Here is a 13678-nt window from a genome sequence, read left to right as displayed (position 1 = left end):
GGGCCAGGCCTGACCTTTAATAAAGCGCTGGTTGTATTATATCACATACCTGATCTGGATGCCTTATTGCTTGATGAACATCAGAGTGGTGTAGACAATATTCACGAGTCTATGTATGTCTTCCACATCTTGTGAGAAATACCAGTGTGACAACATAATACTCCTTCGCTGGGCCATATGGATCCAAAAAAGGCCTGCAGTACTTTGTGGTTCTTATTGTCATTTAGGTGCCGACACACGCATTGAACGAGCTATGTGGAAGCTACTAACCTCCAAGGTCAAAGGGAGCTGGTGCAAGCGTACAAAAAACGAACATAAATGGTTATATATAATTTCATGAAAGTTCCGAGATACATTCATTGTATTAAAGCCTAATTTATTGAACAACATTTAAGCACTGATGGTTGCTATGTTTCTTAGACTTGATTCAAAAAAAAAAAAAAAAAATGCCCCACACACATCCATATACGCTAGTACATTTCATCTATATATAGGAAAAGTGAAGTGTGATTGCTTACACATACAGCAAATGGTAGCCAAAGATGAATCCCACAGAAGTCCGTATGATTAGATGTGCTTTTGGTTTCTTTTGAATTTTCATAGTTTCTCAAGGGACTTTAAAGCAGACCTTTCACTCTTACCCACTAAATAAACGGTAGTTAGTAACCCACTCTCTGTATACCAGTTTCTGCAGACCTACTTGAATTACTTAACCTGCCCATTAAGTCAGTCCTCGGCTCTTAATGTGCTATCCCTCCTTGGTGGCTATTGATTTCTGGTTGCCTTTGGTGGACAATTCACAATAATGTCTGGATATGAAGAAAATGTTAGTTCTGCCACCTTTTGACAATTAACACAAATTCCACGTGATAATAGTCCCTTTACACCAAATGTCTCATATTATAAAATGTGACTGACACTCTCACAGATACTGTTAAAGTAAAGAAATGGGGGAGAGCTTTATAAACAATTAGTGAGGCACATGTCGCATATTATACACACTCGCCACCTTTCAGATCTAAACTATACGTGTGTTATAATGTATATTGGGGCGATATGTAGTGCGCAATCATGCTGTACTTACTGTTACCTGAGTATGTAGTATGAATCAGACTGTCCTGGCAGTTTTCCGTAGTAGTTGGTCCTGTTACATATACTAAGGTGTTATTTTTCTCGCGCACTTTTGAATACCTTGGTATTGATACATTATTTATATCTATACTACATATAATACGCACCTCTGAGAGAATGTAGACGGCATTTTTAAGAAGAAAAAAAAAAGTGTTGCATGTTTCTGATTGCTTATGTGTGGAGTAGGAGGTCTGTGAGGGGAGTGTGAGGTGTGTGGGGTGTGCGCTTCTCTCTTGATCATCGGCTAAATATTTCCATCCTCGCTGGACAGAGACATCTTTGTTAACCCGGGAGCAGCAAGGTCCTTATAGCGTCTCACCTCTCTCTCGCTGTCCACATCCTCCCGTCCGTGTACGCAGGCAAACATGACTCGCTCGGCGACTCCACGGCTTCTGCTGCAGCTATTTGCTGGACTCCTGCTCCCTGCGATGCTCACAGGTAATTAAAGGGAACCCGGAATGTATATCGTAAGATACGGCCTACGTGTTGTTGAGTAGGAACATCACGCTTTTTGGTGCTTGTTTTCTGGTGATGGCTAATTGAAAGTTCAGTGTTACTGTACAGGCATATTTGTTCATGCCTACTTGTATCTGTCCTAAGCTATGTTTACCATATTTTGCCTACTGGCATACATTTTTTGGGGGGGTCATCGTAATTTTATTAAAATATTAAAGAGCGATTGTCAAGTGACATACATTTTAATTCGTATGAAGAATCTTATAGCGTAAAATATAGAACTGAGAGCCACGTTGTGACACTCCAGCGCAGACATAGACCTATATTACACACCTTGATTTTCTGTAAATAAGTTGATGAAGCTTGTTTTGCGGCTGGACACAAGGCTGGGCGCGCGCGACTCTCCAAATGGACAAGGTCCCCTTTGTGTGCGTTAACAGGGCGCCTTTCATACTGTCGCTGGCCATTCGCCCGCTGTGGCTACTACTTCTTCGTAGCTGTGCGAAAGCCTGACCGGTGGCCTTGTCTGATCCTACTGCTCCAAAATGTTTACCACACATACCCCATCCGCTCTATTAACCCTTTCCTTCATACAGCCTCCGAATAAAATGTTTCAAGGTTGCCTGCTCAGGGTGACATTGATATCTCTGTGTTTGTTCCTCGATGCTAGCATTTCTAGCGGACAAGCCTTTAAAATCAACTCATCTAAACTAACGGTGACCTGCGCCCCCTCTGCGCACAGTGATTGTATTCAGAATTAAATTCTTGTTACGGCTTAAATATCTAATCTGTCATTAATAGATTGTGTACGGTATGGCTGTTAGGAAAAGTAATTTTAGAATTTAGAGGAACGGTATCTTAAAAATCATTTTCAGCTTTTTACAAGCCGCTTTGATTTTTTCTTTAAAAAAAAATAAAAAAAATTACAATTTAAATTATATTTCACGAATTTCTGGATTTTGCGTGTTTTCATCCACCCTTCACTGGTAAGAAGCCAGTTGAAATCTTAACTCAATTTTTAGCCTGGGTCTGATTTGTTCTTCGGAGATTCTAGTACTAGTCTTAATGAGCTTTTAATGAGTGCTATTTCATTAAATTGTTAGAATAATTATGTCAATGAGAAACTCTGTCGCAGATTATTTATTCTAGCAAAACATTTAAATTTGCTGTTTATTGTTTGTTTGGCAATCTTCAGATTATATTTGTATTTTCTATCTCTATAAATGGGATAGCTAGGAAATTTCGTACAAATACGCAATCCCTTTTCCCGCAATTCTACACGGGTTATAATCTTTCCGTTAACCCAAATGGGAATATGAGGCACTAAGATCGTTGGCATGATGACGTGAAGTTCTTATACATAACCGGTATTTTTGGGTGAGTTAGTAGTTTGAACAGCACAGGAATTAAAAAAGGAAAATTTATGCTAATACTCCAGAAGAAAAAAAAAATTTTAGACTTGTAAGGATTGGTGTGTAGTAATTGGACTGTAATTTGTGTTGCTCTTTTAAAAGAGTGTTCAGATTTTTTTTCTCATCAGTGACTGTTACCTGCCAGATTTTGAATGGTTCAGACATGTGAGATGTAATTTCCATATTCCTGTATTGTTTACCCATGTTTTCTTGGGATACTAACATTTATATGGGTTTAAAGTAAAGGAGCCAAATTTACCTGTAATATACATATAAAAAATACTCGTATAATTAAAAAAGGAAACCCCACCACCGGTATATGAAATCTGCTTTCCTTAGTAGTGCCTCTTGGCCGATGGTACAGATGCTTTCTCTGTCTCCTAGGAGTGGATGCTCAGCGCTGAACAACCGGTGGCAAACCAGACCCCAAACTCTGCATTTTCTCTTGATATTGGCTTCTCTCCTTAAATGGCGAAGGAAGGCATTTTAAAGGGAAAATGCCATCAAAGCTTTTAGCTTAAATAGATTCATTTATTACACACTCACAGCTTGCACTTTGTCAATATAATTTACAAATGCCGCCTGAACCAACCAAGTGAGCAGCGACTTAACAGACCAAATAGAGGATGATGGATAACTTGATGTTGAGTTTGCTGCTTCCATTTCGTACACACAAGGTGTGTCGGTATCTGGTTATGAAGAAGTCCCGATGAGGTCATCCTCCAAAAAAGCTGATCTGTCTGCATTATCAGTAGCGAAATGGGTTTCTTGAGCAATATGTAACTATTAAGTGAGGCTAGGAGGAGAGGTTCTCTGGGACTTCTGAATAGCAACATAAGGGAACTGAAATATTAAACCCTTTAAAAAAAATAAAAAATAAAAGTACAAATAAAAAAAATCCCTGCTTACTGAACACTAAAGACCAAGTCATGATTTAGGTATTATAAACAGAAAAGATATATACATTTCTAAGGTACTGTGTGAGGTCAGGTTGGACTAGTGGAAGGTATTATCAGATGACGTGATCTGGTTTACAGGCTGCTGTTTTGTTACGTAGTCACATTTTCCCCATAACGTGAAGAAGAGGTGCAAGGAGGGTGAATGGCACTAAGATACTTTAGGGTAATACATGTATGGCTGTTGTGACAGGTATTGTGTGCAAATGGAAGAAAAAAAAAGCTGTTAAATCGAACAAAACCATTGCCTCTTCCATTCAGCTGTTTGTTTTTAACACTCACAATGTGGATTTTCTCCCGGGGGAGCAGTCGTGTACGTCGGTATTGGAAAGATGGCCCCTAGTAAATGTAAGCAAGCCTTGAAAGTGTGGTGTGGTTACTGGGGGAAAAATGGTAATCCCCTTTTGTAGCCAGTCAGCTCTGGCAGGAGGGTGCGAGTTCTCCCAGTGGCGTGTGGAATGCGTGTTCTTGTGTGTTCTGCATTCACGGCGTGCATGTGAAGAAACTGCAACATTCACACAAATGAAGTTAGGATGCCAATAGCTGTTTGCACCACAAATTGCTGCATGTGTGTGTTTACAGATAAAGGCCCACAGGTTCGATTGGACAAATTGATCATCCCAGCTGGACACCAAAAGAACGTCGGTGAAATGGGGAAATTCCGTAGAACTAAATAACACTGCTTCTTGAAAATGCAGTTCCTTTCTTTTGGAACATTTAATTTTATATAATTTTGACTGCTTTATCCATCGCTGTGTAGATTGTGTATAACATTCTGTAAAGATGAAATGGAATGGGGCATTGAATACGGTGTATGAATCACATATTCTGAATCCAGATCAGGTCAAACATGTAGGGTGAAGCAAAGATCAGATCTGAGCAGTTTTCTTAGTATTTTGTCAAGACAACAAAAATTGAAATTAAAACATAACAAAATATTTAAAAAAAAAACAGGGCGTGTCCTGTTGTTTAGGGTATAACTTCATAATGAGGCGTTCCAAAGGATCGGGAACCCAGAGTGAGGCATTAAGATCATTCATGGAGAATTAGCTTCGCAATGTTAGTTTGTGATATTTCCAGCCATGTTTTTTTTTAAATGTTATCAACGATCAAATACCTTTCTATGTAGCATTTGAGTTCTCGGCGACCACCTGAGTGTTATTGTACATGTCACAGTGTGCAGGTATCGGACATGTGAAGTAAACCTTGGTGTTGGTTTCTGGGTGCTTTCAGCAACAGCTCATGATATAACGGTTCCGTGCCCTCTGACCAGACATCTGCTTCGTTTGGGATTATAAAATCTGCTGGCACTCTGTAAATGGAGTGAACTGTAAAAACAGAATTAGCGGCTGATCTTATATTAACTATTGTCTCTGTACACGGTGTGTGGATGCCAGTGCTCCACTAGGTGGCACTCTGCTACCGCGCTTACCCTTATATACTGCAAATAATAATAATAATAGATTGGGACTAAAGCATTCTGGCTCTTCACTTACCACAAACCAGAAAATCACTGTTTTGGTTAACAGAATAATCTTTGTTTAGATGATCCGTTAACTACAAGCTTCCGGTGTTTTTTCAGGTCAACAAACTGTTTTTTTTATGAAAACTATAAAACATAAACCTTGAGCAAAAACTATCAAGCAGTTAGAGGTTAAACAATGTTAAGAAACCAAAAACATACTCATCGAAAAAGTTTATCTTTTACTAGGAGGTTCTGTAAAGAGAAATGGGGTGTAGATACAGTCTTCTATAGTTTTTTGTTTTGAGATTTTACTAATAAAGCACAATGTGCATTACTGTGGGTCTCTGCTTGCTATTAATGGGATTGGGTGCATTTATCTTATGCAGATTTTCTCTAGATGGCCACATGTACACCAAGTGGGCATCTGACAAACCAGGCAAATGCCCAGGGGTCCATTAAGGATATGTGCCCTAAAATTACTGATTATCTAAAAATAGATTTCCTCCAGGTTAGTTGCAAGCGTGTTCACGGGTATTAGAAGGGCCAGCACTCTTTTCCATAGTAAACAGGTTTTACTTTTCAGGAATCTCAAGTAGTCACCTAAGATTAAGTTGACAGATTTGTGTATGTTAGGGCTCTCAGAAACTATCTTTACTATCAGAATCTGTGACTTTACTGCACGTTAAAGGGCTAGCCATGTTGATGTTCTGCAAAATGCTCAGTCGAGGAGGAGAGATCTTGAAAGTCATGTGACTCTTTAAAGCTCCTTATCCCAATCCTCCATTTCTGTAGCGAAAAGTCAAAAGAATTGTCAGATTTTGACATGGATTACAGTTGATTTAGAGAGGGGAGAAGGTTGCAAAGAAATTGCAAAAAGAAAAGGGGTAACAGTAACATTCTGTACTTCTAGTTCTGTATGCTGCCAACCCTATAGCGCCCTGTGTATTGCTATCTGCCTACAAAAAGGATGGTACCTTCAGGAACATATACAGTGCCTTAAAAAAGTATTCACTCTCCTTGGGTTTTTCCTATTTAGCTCCATCACAACCTGGAATTAAAATTAATTTTTATTTGGATTTTCTGTAACGAACAAACACAAAATAATCCAAATTGGTAAAGTGAAATAAAGAAAATAACTCTTAACAAAATTCCTAAAAATAAAAACTGGAAAAGCGGTGCATGCGTATGTATTTTCTTCCTTTGCCATGAAGCCCCTAAATGAGATCTGGTGCAAACAATTACCTTCAGAAGGCACATAATTAAAGTTCACCTGTGTGCAATATAAGTGTCACATGATCTCAGTTTATATACACCTGTTCTGAAAGGCCCCAGAGTCTGCGGCACCACCAAGCAAGCGGCACCATGAAGACCAAGGAGCTCTCCAAACAGTTCAGGGACAAAGTTGTGGAGAAGTACAGAAAAAAAAAATAAAAAATATATATATATATATATCTATCTATGTGAAACCTTTAACATCCTGCGGAGCATAAATAAATCCATTATTTATGAAATACAAAGAATATGGCTCCACAACAAACCTGCCAAGAGAGGGCTGCCTACCAAAACTCACAGACCAGGCAAGGAGGGCATTAATCAGAGGGGCAACAAAGAGACCAAAGATAACTCTGAATGAGCTGTAGGAGTGGAGATTTGAGTATCTGCCTATAGCATCACTTTAAGCCGTACACTCCTCAGAGCTGGGCTTTACAGAAGCAAAACCCATTGCTTAAAGAAAAAATAAGCGAACACGTTTGCTGTTCGCCAAAAGGCATGTGGGGGACTCCTCAAACATGGTAGAAGGTACTCTGGTCGGATGAAACCCAACACCTCTTATCGCCCAGAAAACACCATCCCCAGGTCCCCATCATCGACAGGGACTGGGAAATGGGTCAGGATTGAAGGAATGATGGATGGCGCTGAGTACGGGGAAAATCCCAGAGGCTAGCTGTGCCAATCGTATAGAGATTTACTCCAAGAGACTTGCAGCTGTAATTGCTGCAAAAGGTGGCTCTACAAAGTATTGACTTTGGAGGGTGAAGCCCTATAATCGGGGTTTAGCGTAATTCGTGTTGCCCGACACCCGGGACATGCAGTTCCGGGCGCCAGGTGGGTGTTTTTTTTTCTTTTTTCATGTAGCCCTGCTGCGGGCAAACAGCAAAGCGCCAGCATAGAAGCCCCGGCGGATGTGATGAGCAGCAGCAGAGGCTGTCTACAGAAATGCCTTATACCCCTATATGCCACTCTGGCATTTAGGGGGTTAAAAGGCATATTATGGGGCAGAGTGGCATATAGGGAGGTATAAGGCATTTCAGGAGGCAGAGTGCTCTATTAAATGCCCCCTTAACGCCACTCCAGAAATGCCCTATGCCCCCATTTAACTAACACACACACACACACTCTCTCCCCCCCCTCCCCTCTCCTCTCTCCTCTCTCCCCTCTCAGCCCTCTCTTACCGGTGCTTCCAGCCGGGGCAGCGGGTTGACGTCGCCTTCTGCTGCAGCCGGAAGGAGGTGGAGTTGGCAGCGGGGGTTTGTATGCGTCCGTCGCGTATACTTTCCCCGGCTGTCAGAGATCAGAGATCTCTGACAGTCGGGGAAGGTCTACGCGACGGACGCAGACAACCCCCGCTGCTAGCCACACCTCCTTCCGGCTGCAGCGGACGTTGTCTACGCGGATCGCGTAGACGTCAACCCGCTGCCCCGGCAATACAGCAGGAAGCACCGGTAAGTGTGTATGATGGGGGGGGGGGGTGAGACAGGAGGATCCAGGTCCCCTGCAGCGGTGCGGGGGATCTGGATCTTAGTCTCCTAATCAGACTCTATTTGAGGTCTGATTAGAAGACGACCCCGATTAGAAGACGAGGGGTATTTTTCAGAGCATTTGCTCTGAAAAAAACCTCGTCTTATAATCGAGCAAATACGGTACATGTATTCCTGTTCATTAGCTAAAATACTGTTTTATCATTCCACTAATGTGTATTTTTTCTTTAAAATAAATGTATCTTTAAAATAGCACCAACCTTTAAGGGTGCGGCTTATAATCGAGCCAATACAGTATAATGGTAGTTAGCATTAATTTATGGTAATAAAAGTATGCACTGGTGCTTTTTAGATTATTGATTGAGATTTTATGTGACAAATGCAAAAGAGACATCACAGATTTGTTAAAAAACATTTATATACCGTATTTGCTCGATTATAAGACGACCCTGATTATAAGACGACCCCCCAAAATCTGAATATTAATTTATGAAAAAAAGAAAAAGCCTGAATATAAGATGACCCTATAGGAAAAAAGTTTTACCAGTAAATGTTAATTCATGTAAACTATGTGAACAATTGTTTGTTAATAAAAGCTATGATTGAGAAAAATATTTTGTTTTTATTTCCTTTTTTTCAAACTGCCCCGCCAGTTATGCACATCTGCCCCCAGGCTTGCCACTCTGCCCCAGAAATGCCTTATACCCCTATATGCCACTGTGCCCCATGATACGCCTTTTAACCCTCTATATGCCACTGTGCCCCATGATGTGCCTTTTGACCCCCTATGTGCCACTCTGCCTCCAGAATTGCCTTATACCCCTATATGCCACTCTGGCAGTTAGGGGGTTAAAAGGCATATTATGGGGCAGAGTGGCATATAGGGAGGTATAAGGCATTTCAGGAGGCAGAGTGGCATATAGAGGGTTAAAAGGCATTTCTGAAGGCAGAGTGGCATTAGGGGGGTTAAAAGGCATTTCACAGAGCACTCTGCCTCCAGAAATGCCTTATGCACCCCTATTTAACACTCCCTCCCCCTCCCTCCTCCAAATTTACCGGTGCTTCTGAGTCCCCAGTGCTTAGTCCAGCCAGCATGTAGAGCTCTACGCGCTGCCCGGACTAAGCACCGGGAACTCAGAAGCACCAGTAAGTTGGGGGGGGGGGGGCATAACACAGGAGGATCCAGGTCCCCTGCATAGCTGCCGGGATCTGAATCTTAGTCTCATAGTCAGACCTTTTTGAGGTCTGATTATAAGATGACCCCGATTATAAGATGAGGGGTATTTTTCAGAGCATTTGCTCTGGAAAAAACCTTGTCTTATAATCAAGCAAATACGGTGCTTTTTGAAAAGAAGGTGAAAACGACCTATACCAATTTGAGTCAAATTGTTTCTTGTGTATTACAAGGTATAATCATAATTTCCTGGTTGTGTCAGTTGACTTCTGTAATCAGTTGGTTTAGATGATCCGTCTACTATGGCTCCTTTTCCTCATTTAACTCACATTCATGTTTTATGTTCCCTAAAGACATTCATTAATATAGTGTTCATTCCGTAGTGATATTAAATCTGCAGCATTTGCTACCCAGATTCTCTAGATTACGTTAGGCTTCCTCTAAAATGGCTCTCTGTCAATAAAGGAAAGAATGAAAATACACCGTAACAAGTACAGATTTTGGGGTGCTGCTGAAATCATCAACATGTTCACGTAACAGATCAAGAAATCAAATACCATCCAAAAAAACATCCATCTCAAGCATTAACATTGGAGATGCCTTAATTCTATGTGGCCATTTATCACTGATGCCACCTAAATCTTGACAAGTCCTGTCTAATGCTAATTTGGAGCTGGAACAGTGATTTTGGATTATTTACAACTCACTCTAGACACCATTAATAAAGGACCTGCAACGCAGTATCGCTGGTTCAGCTCCATGGTAAGCAATACAGGCAAGCTGGGATTTAGTCAGTGGCAGAACTACCGGGGGGTCACAGGGGTCGCGACTGCAACTGGGCCCCGGAGTTCTGCCAGTCAGGGGGGCCCAAGGGCTGCCGAGCGGTCGTTTTCTTTCTCCTCTGCCGCCGCCTGCCTCAGCGCTGCCCCGACTGCAGTCGTGGGAGCGTGAAGCGTCTGTCTCGGGTGCCGGCGCTTCACGCTGAGCGCCGGCATATAACATCATATGCCGGCGCTCAGCAGTGAAGCCGTGCGCACTGCGGCAGAGCAGCGAGACAGGGGCCCTGCGCCCCCACCACAGGACTGCACGGTAAGTGACCTACAAAAGGGGGTAGATAGTGAGACGGGGGGTAGGGAGAGGGTAGATAGTGTGAGAAGGGGGTAGATTGGGTGGGGGTGGGGGGGCCCTTAACAGATTCTCGCACCGGGGCCCTGAGGCTTCTAGTTACGCCCCTGGATTTAGTAAATGATTGGGATACTTTGCAGTAGCGGTTGGCGAATTCCCAGAATAGGTGTCCTTGGACAGTATTTGCTTGGGGGACAATGATTCCTTGTTTTGTTACCTGTTACCTGCACTAATAAATAAATACACTTATATTAGAGGGTTAATATTTCAAGACTGCATTAAGAAAATTGTATTAGTTATGTTTATGTGTAAGAACCGAAATTACAGGATGCAACAGGAACCATTATGCATTTCTTTTGTTCTTTCTTTCTGACCCAGAATATTTTGGTCTCGATAAGTGAAGAAATCCAAAAGTATCAAAAATGATGTAATTTACAGTGTGTAACATTAAATAGAAAAGAATTGTTACACTGACTCCATGTTGTGCTTGAATGCAGCAGGGTACCCACAGGCGGCAGCACCTACTCTCTGGCAGGAGCCTCCAGAGCTTCCTTCTGGATTGGAACCCATTGAAACCACACCGTCTATTCGTCTATCAGATGTCACAGGGGTGCCACCCGATACCCCTGAACCAGATCCTACGCACGAAGATCCTCTCGGTAATGGTGATGGTATGTAAAAATTTTACCTATACCTTATTTCTTCTGAGCTGACGAAGCAACATGCCTCACTTGTCTACTTAGGGGATTCCAAGGAACAAGCTTTTTTAGATTAAGTGAGCTCAGAGGATGCTGAAAACATTATATATTTCACTTAGCAAGATATATATTACTGCATATCAAAATAGTATACATGACAACTTCACATTACATACAATCTGTACACAACTGAATATACATACTGTGGGTCTGCTTTCTATTTATATAGCAATTATAACATTATTGATCCAGTAGGTGTCATCAACAGGAATGGGGAACAACAGCCAGGAAAACACATAAAGAAAATTAGTTTGGGGGCAAAACCCAAAGTAAGAAGTATGTCTCCCCTTCCCATTTAGTGTACATCTGCAAAAATGGGGTTAGATGCATGGTGGGAGATGACATCCAACATCCATTTCCTGAAGTCGTGAATAGAATGTTACGTGTTTTATGTGATGGGTGATATGCTATAGGAATGGGGTGGGAACACCGAAGAGGAAATAGTCAACCTATAGAGCGTTTTTAATGATTCCGGCGCAGAAATTCATGAGAAGGTAGGTATGGATGCCATTAGATGGAACTCCATACACCTCAAGGAACTACAGCTGGTGGACAGGATGTGGTTGTGAAATGTAGGTTTAAATTTGTTTACTTTGTAGGTGAAAGGGGGTAGAACACAGCCTCTCAAATATAACGTAATCCAGGAGCGAGGTGTATTTCTCAGATATTCTTTGAGGTCGGACTGTAGGACACTGGGGGCACTGGTTCAGTGCCGGGGTGGATCAAGGTCAAGTAGGGCACTGGGCAAGACATGGGGTCCCATTCTAATATTAAGTCCTACACATGCCGCAGTGCCAGTGCATTAGCAAGCCTATGGCTGTTCAGTGTAAGAACGACATCTCCGTAATTCTGGAACTTTTTTACATGCAAACAAGTCATAGCACAATTCAGCCTGAGATTGGAAAGCCCCAGTCAATTGCATCACCAGGTATTAAATGTAAGAGTATAGTAATGAGATCAAATAAAAAGCTATAAGGATCATCAAGCAAAGCAGGTTTCTGTTCCCACAAAGCTGCATGAAATTTAAAAGAGCTAACAGAAAGTACGCACACAAGCAAGTATCATGACAAGAAGGTATAAAAAGATATCTTTACATATGTCAGGGTTGTGGAAGCAGAGACAGTGCTTTTTGTTGTTGTGCTGCTACACTGGTATGCGTAGACCCACAAAGGCATAATGCAGATACCTGCATATACACACATACGATAATATGCAGCCATCTTAGAGGCACAACCACATGTATTCTTACGGTGACATCCCTACACAATGCATACAAGCATGCAAACACCCAACTTCCATACAAATGAATCCAAGCTCCTGGCTGCAAAGAGTATCTCTGCTCCTATGGCTGCAGACTGTTGGTTAGGGACCTTTACAAGTTGAGAGCCATGTTACAGTAATAGAAGGTGCATGGTTCTCAACTCAACTCTCAACTAAAGCAACTTCTTACCAGGTGATCCTGTCACATTACAGGAAGCAAAAAAACTATCTGTCGTTACCCATCATGCTCCAGAAGTGGATTCTGTGTCTGCAAGTACTACTACTGCTGCTGGAGAGGGACCTCCTGCCACAAGTGAGACACCAGTGCTGGCCACCTGGTGCCCTTTTGCCCCATTATGAACCAGCCCCTGGCTCAATGTGAGATTCTGCAAGAACATGTGCATACAAAGTCTTAACTGACTCTTCAACAGCTTGTCAAAAAGATTTGTGAAGAACTTTGTTCAACATTGACATTCAATTAAAAAATGTTACCAGTCTGGTGTCCTCAATGTTACATGTGTGATTTTAGTTTTGTTATAGGAAACATTTTCTGCTCCTCAGCTTTGGAAACAGCTATTCGATGCAGGTTTTTGACAATGATTTCACTGTGATTCTCTATCTTCCATGCAGGTTCTTTGGGTCCTGGAGCGGTAGCTGCGATTGTCTTGGCTGCTTTGCTGGGGACTTCTGTGCTAATTGCTCTGATTGTTATCACCCTCAGAAAATTTTCTGCCCCATAAACCAATAAAGAATCAAATTATGTGCTGACCTTGATGGCCTGTGTGCATGTATGTGATAAAAAGCTGACAACTAAATTGGAGATGACTCTTCTGTTCTAAGCCATAGCTCTCTATCAAAAGCATGCTTGGTGGAACTATGATCCTGCAGCAAAAATGTCTTTAAATCACATGCGTTTAAAAAAGCATTACACAACCATGAATGTGAATATAATGGGGGGTGGGGGAAAGGATTTTGTTTTGGATATGTCTGTTGATCAGATAAATACAAATACTGCATTTAAACCCTAAATATTTAATTATAGGAGGTAATGTGTATAAAGAGCAAGTGGCCAAACAAGCATGCACTTTGCTTAATATGGCTATTTGTAAAGGATTTGGTAAAATCCTAGACAGGTCATTTGTTGTGTGGGAATCCATGTTCGTTGGTGAACTACAAATACAA

The 13678-nt window shown here is 41.7% G+C and overlaps 1 protein-coding gene across 1 annotated transcript; it reads left to right on the top strand.

Moving 5' to 3' along the window:
* Positions 1–10956: 10956 nt before the first annotated feature.
* LOC149288244 (protein SNORC-like) lies at positions 10957–13236 on the top strand. The gene is made up of 3 exons (XM_089491988.1): positions 10957–11137; positions 12690–12809; positions 13127–13236. Exons 1-3 carry the CDS (start codon positions 10957–10959, stop codon positions 13234–13236), a joined length of 411 nt encoding a protein of 136 aa, XP_089348114.1.
* The last annotated feature ends 442 nt before the right edge of the window (positions 13237–13678 follow it).

Source organism: Sceloporus occidentalis, unplaced genomic scaffold (genome assembly GCF_023333645.1).
Source record: "Sceloporus occidentalis isolate IW3139 unplaced genomic scaffold, rSceOcc1.0.p SCAF_53, whole genome shotgun sequence".
Lineage (NCBI taxonomy): Eukaryota > Metazoa > Chordata > Lepidosauria > Squamata > Phrynosomatidae > Sceloporus > Sceloporus occidentalis.
The sequence above is the reverse complement of the archived record's forward strand: the minus strand, read 5'-3'. Positions and strand labels throughout refer to the sequence as shown.

Excerpts from the sequence above, each read along its gene's own strand:
- LOC149288244 (XM_089491988.1), top strand. The coding sequence starts at position 10,957 with ATGTTGTGCTTGAATGCAGCAGGGTACCCACAGGCGGCAGCACCTACT. Across the intron at positions 11,138-12,689 it reads TACGCACGAAGATCCTCTCG|GTGATCCTGTCACATTACAG; the intron begins GTAATGGTGATG and ends ACTTCTTACCAG. Across the intron at positions 12,810-13,126 it reads AGAGGGACCTCCTGCCACAA|GTTCTTTGGGTCCTGGAGCG; the intron begins GTGAGACACCAG and ends TCTTCCATGCAG.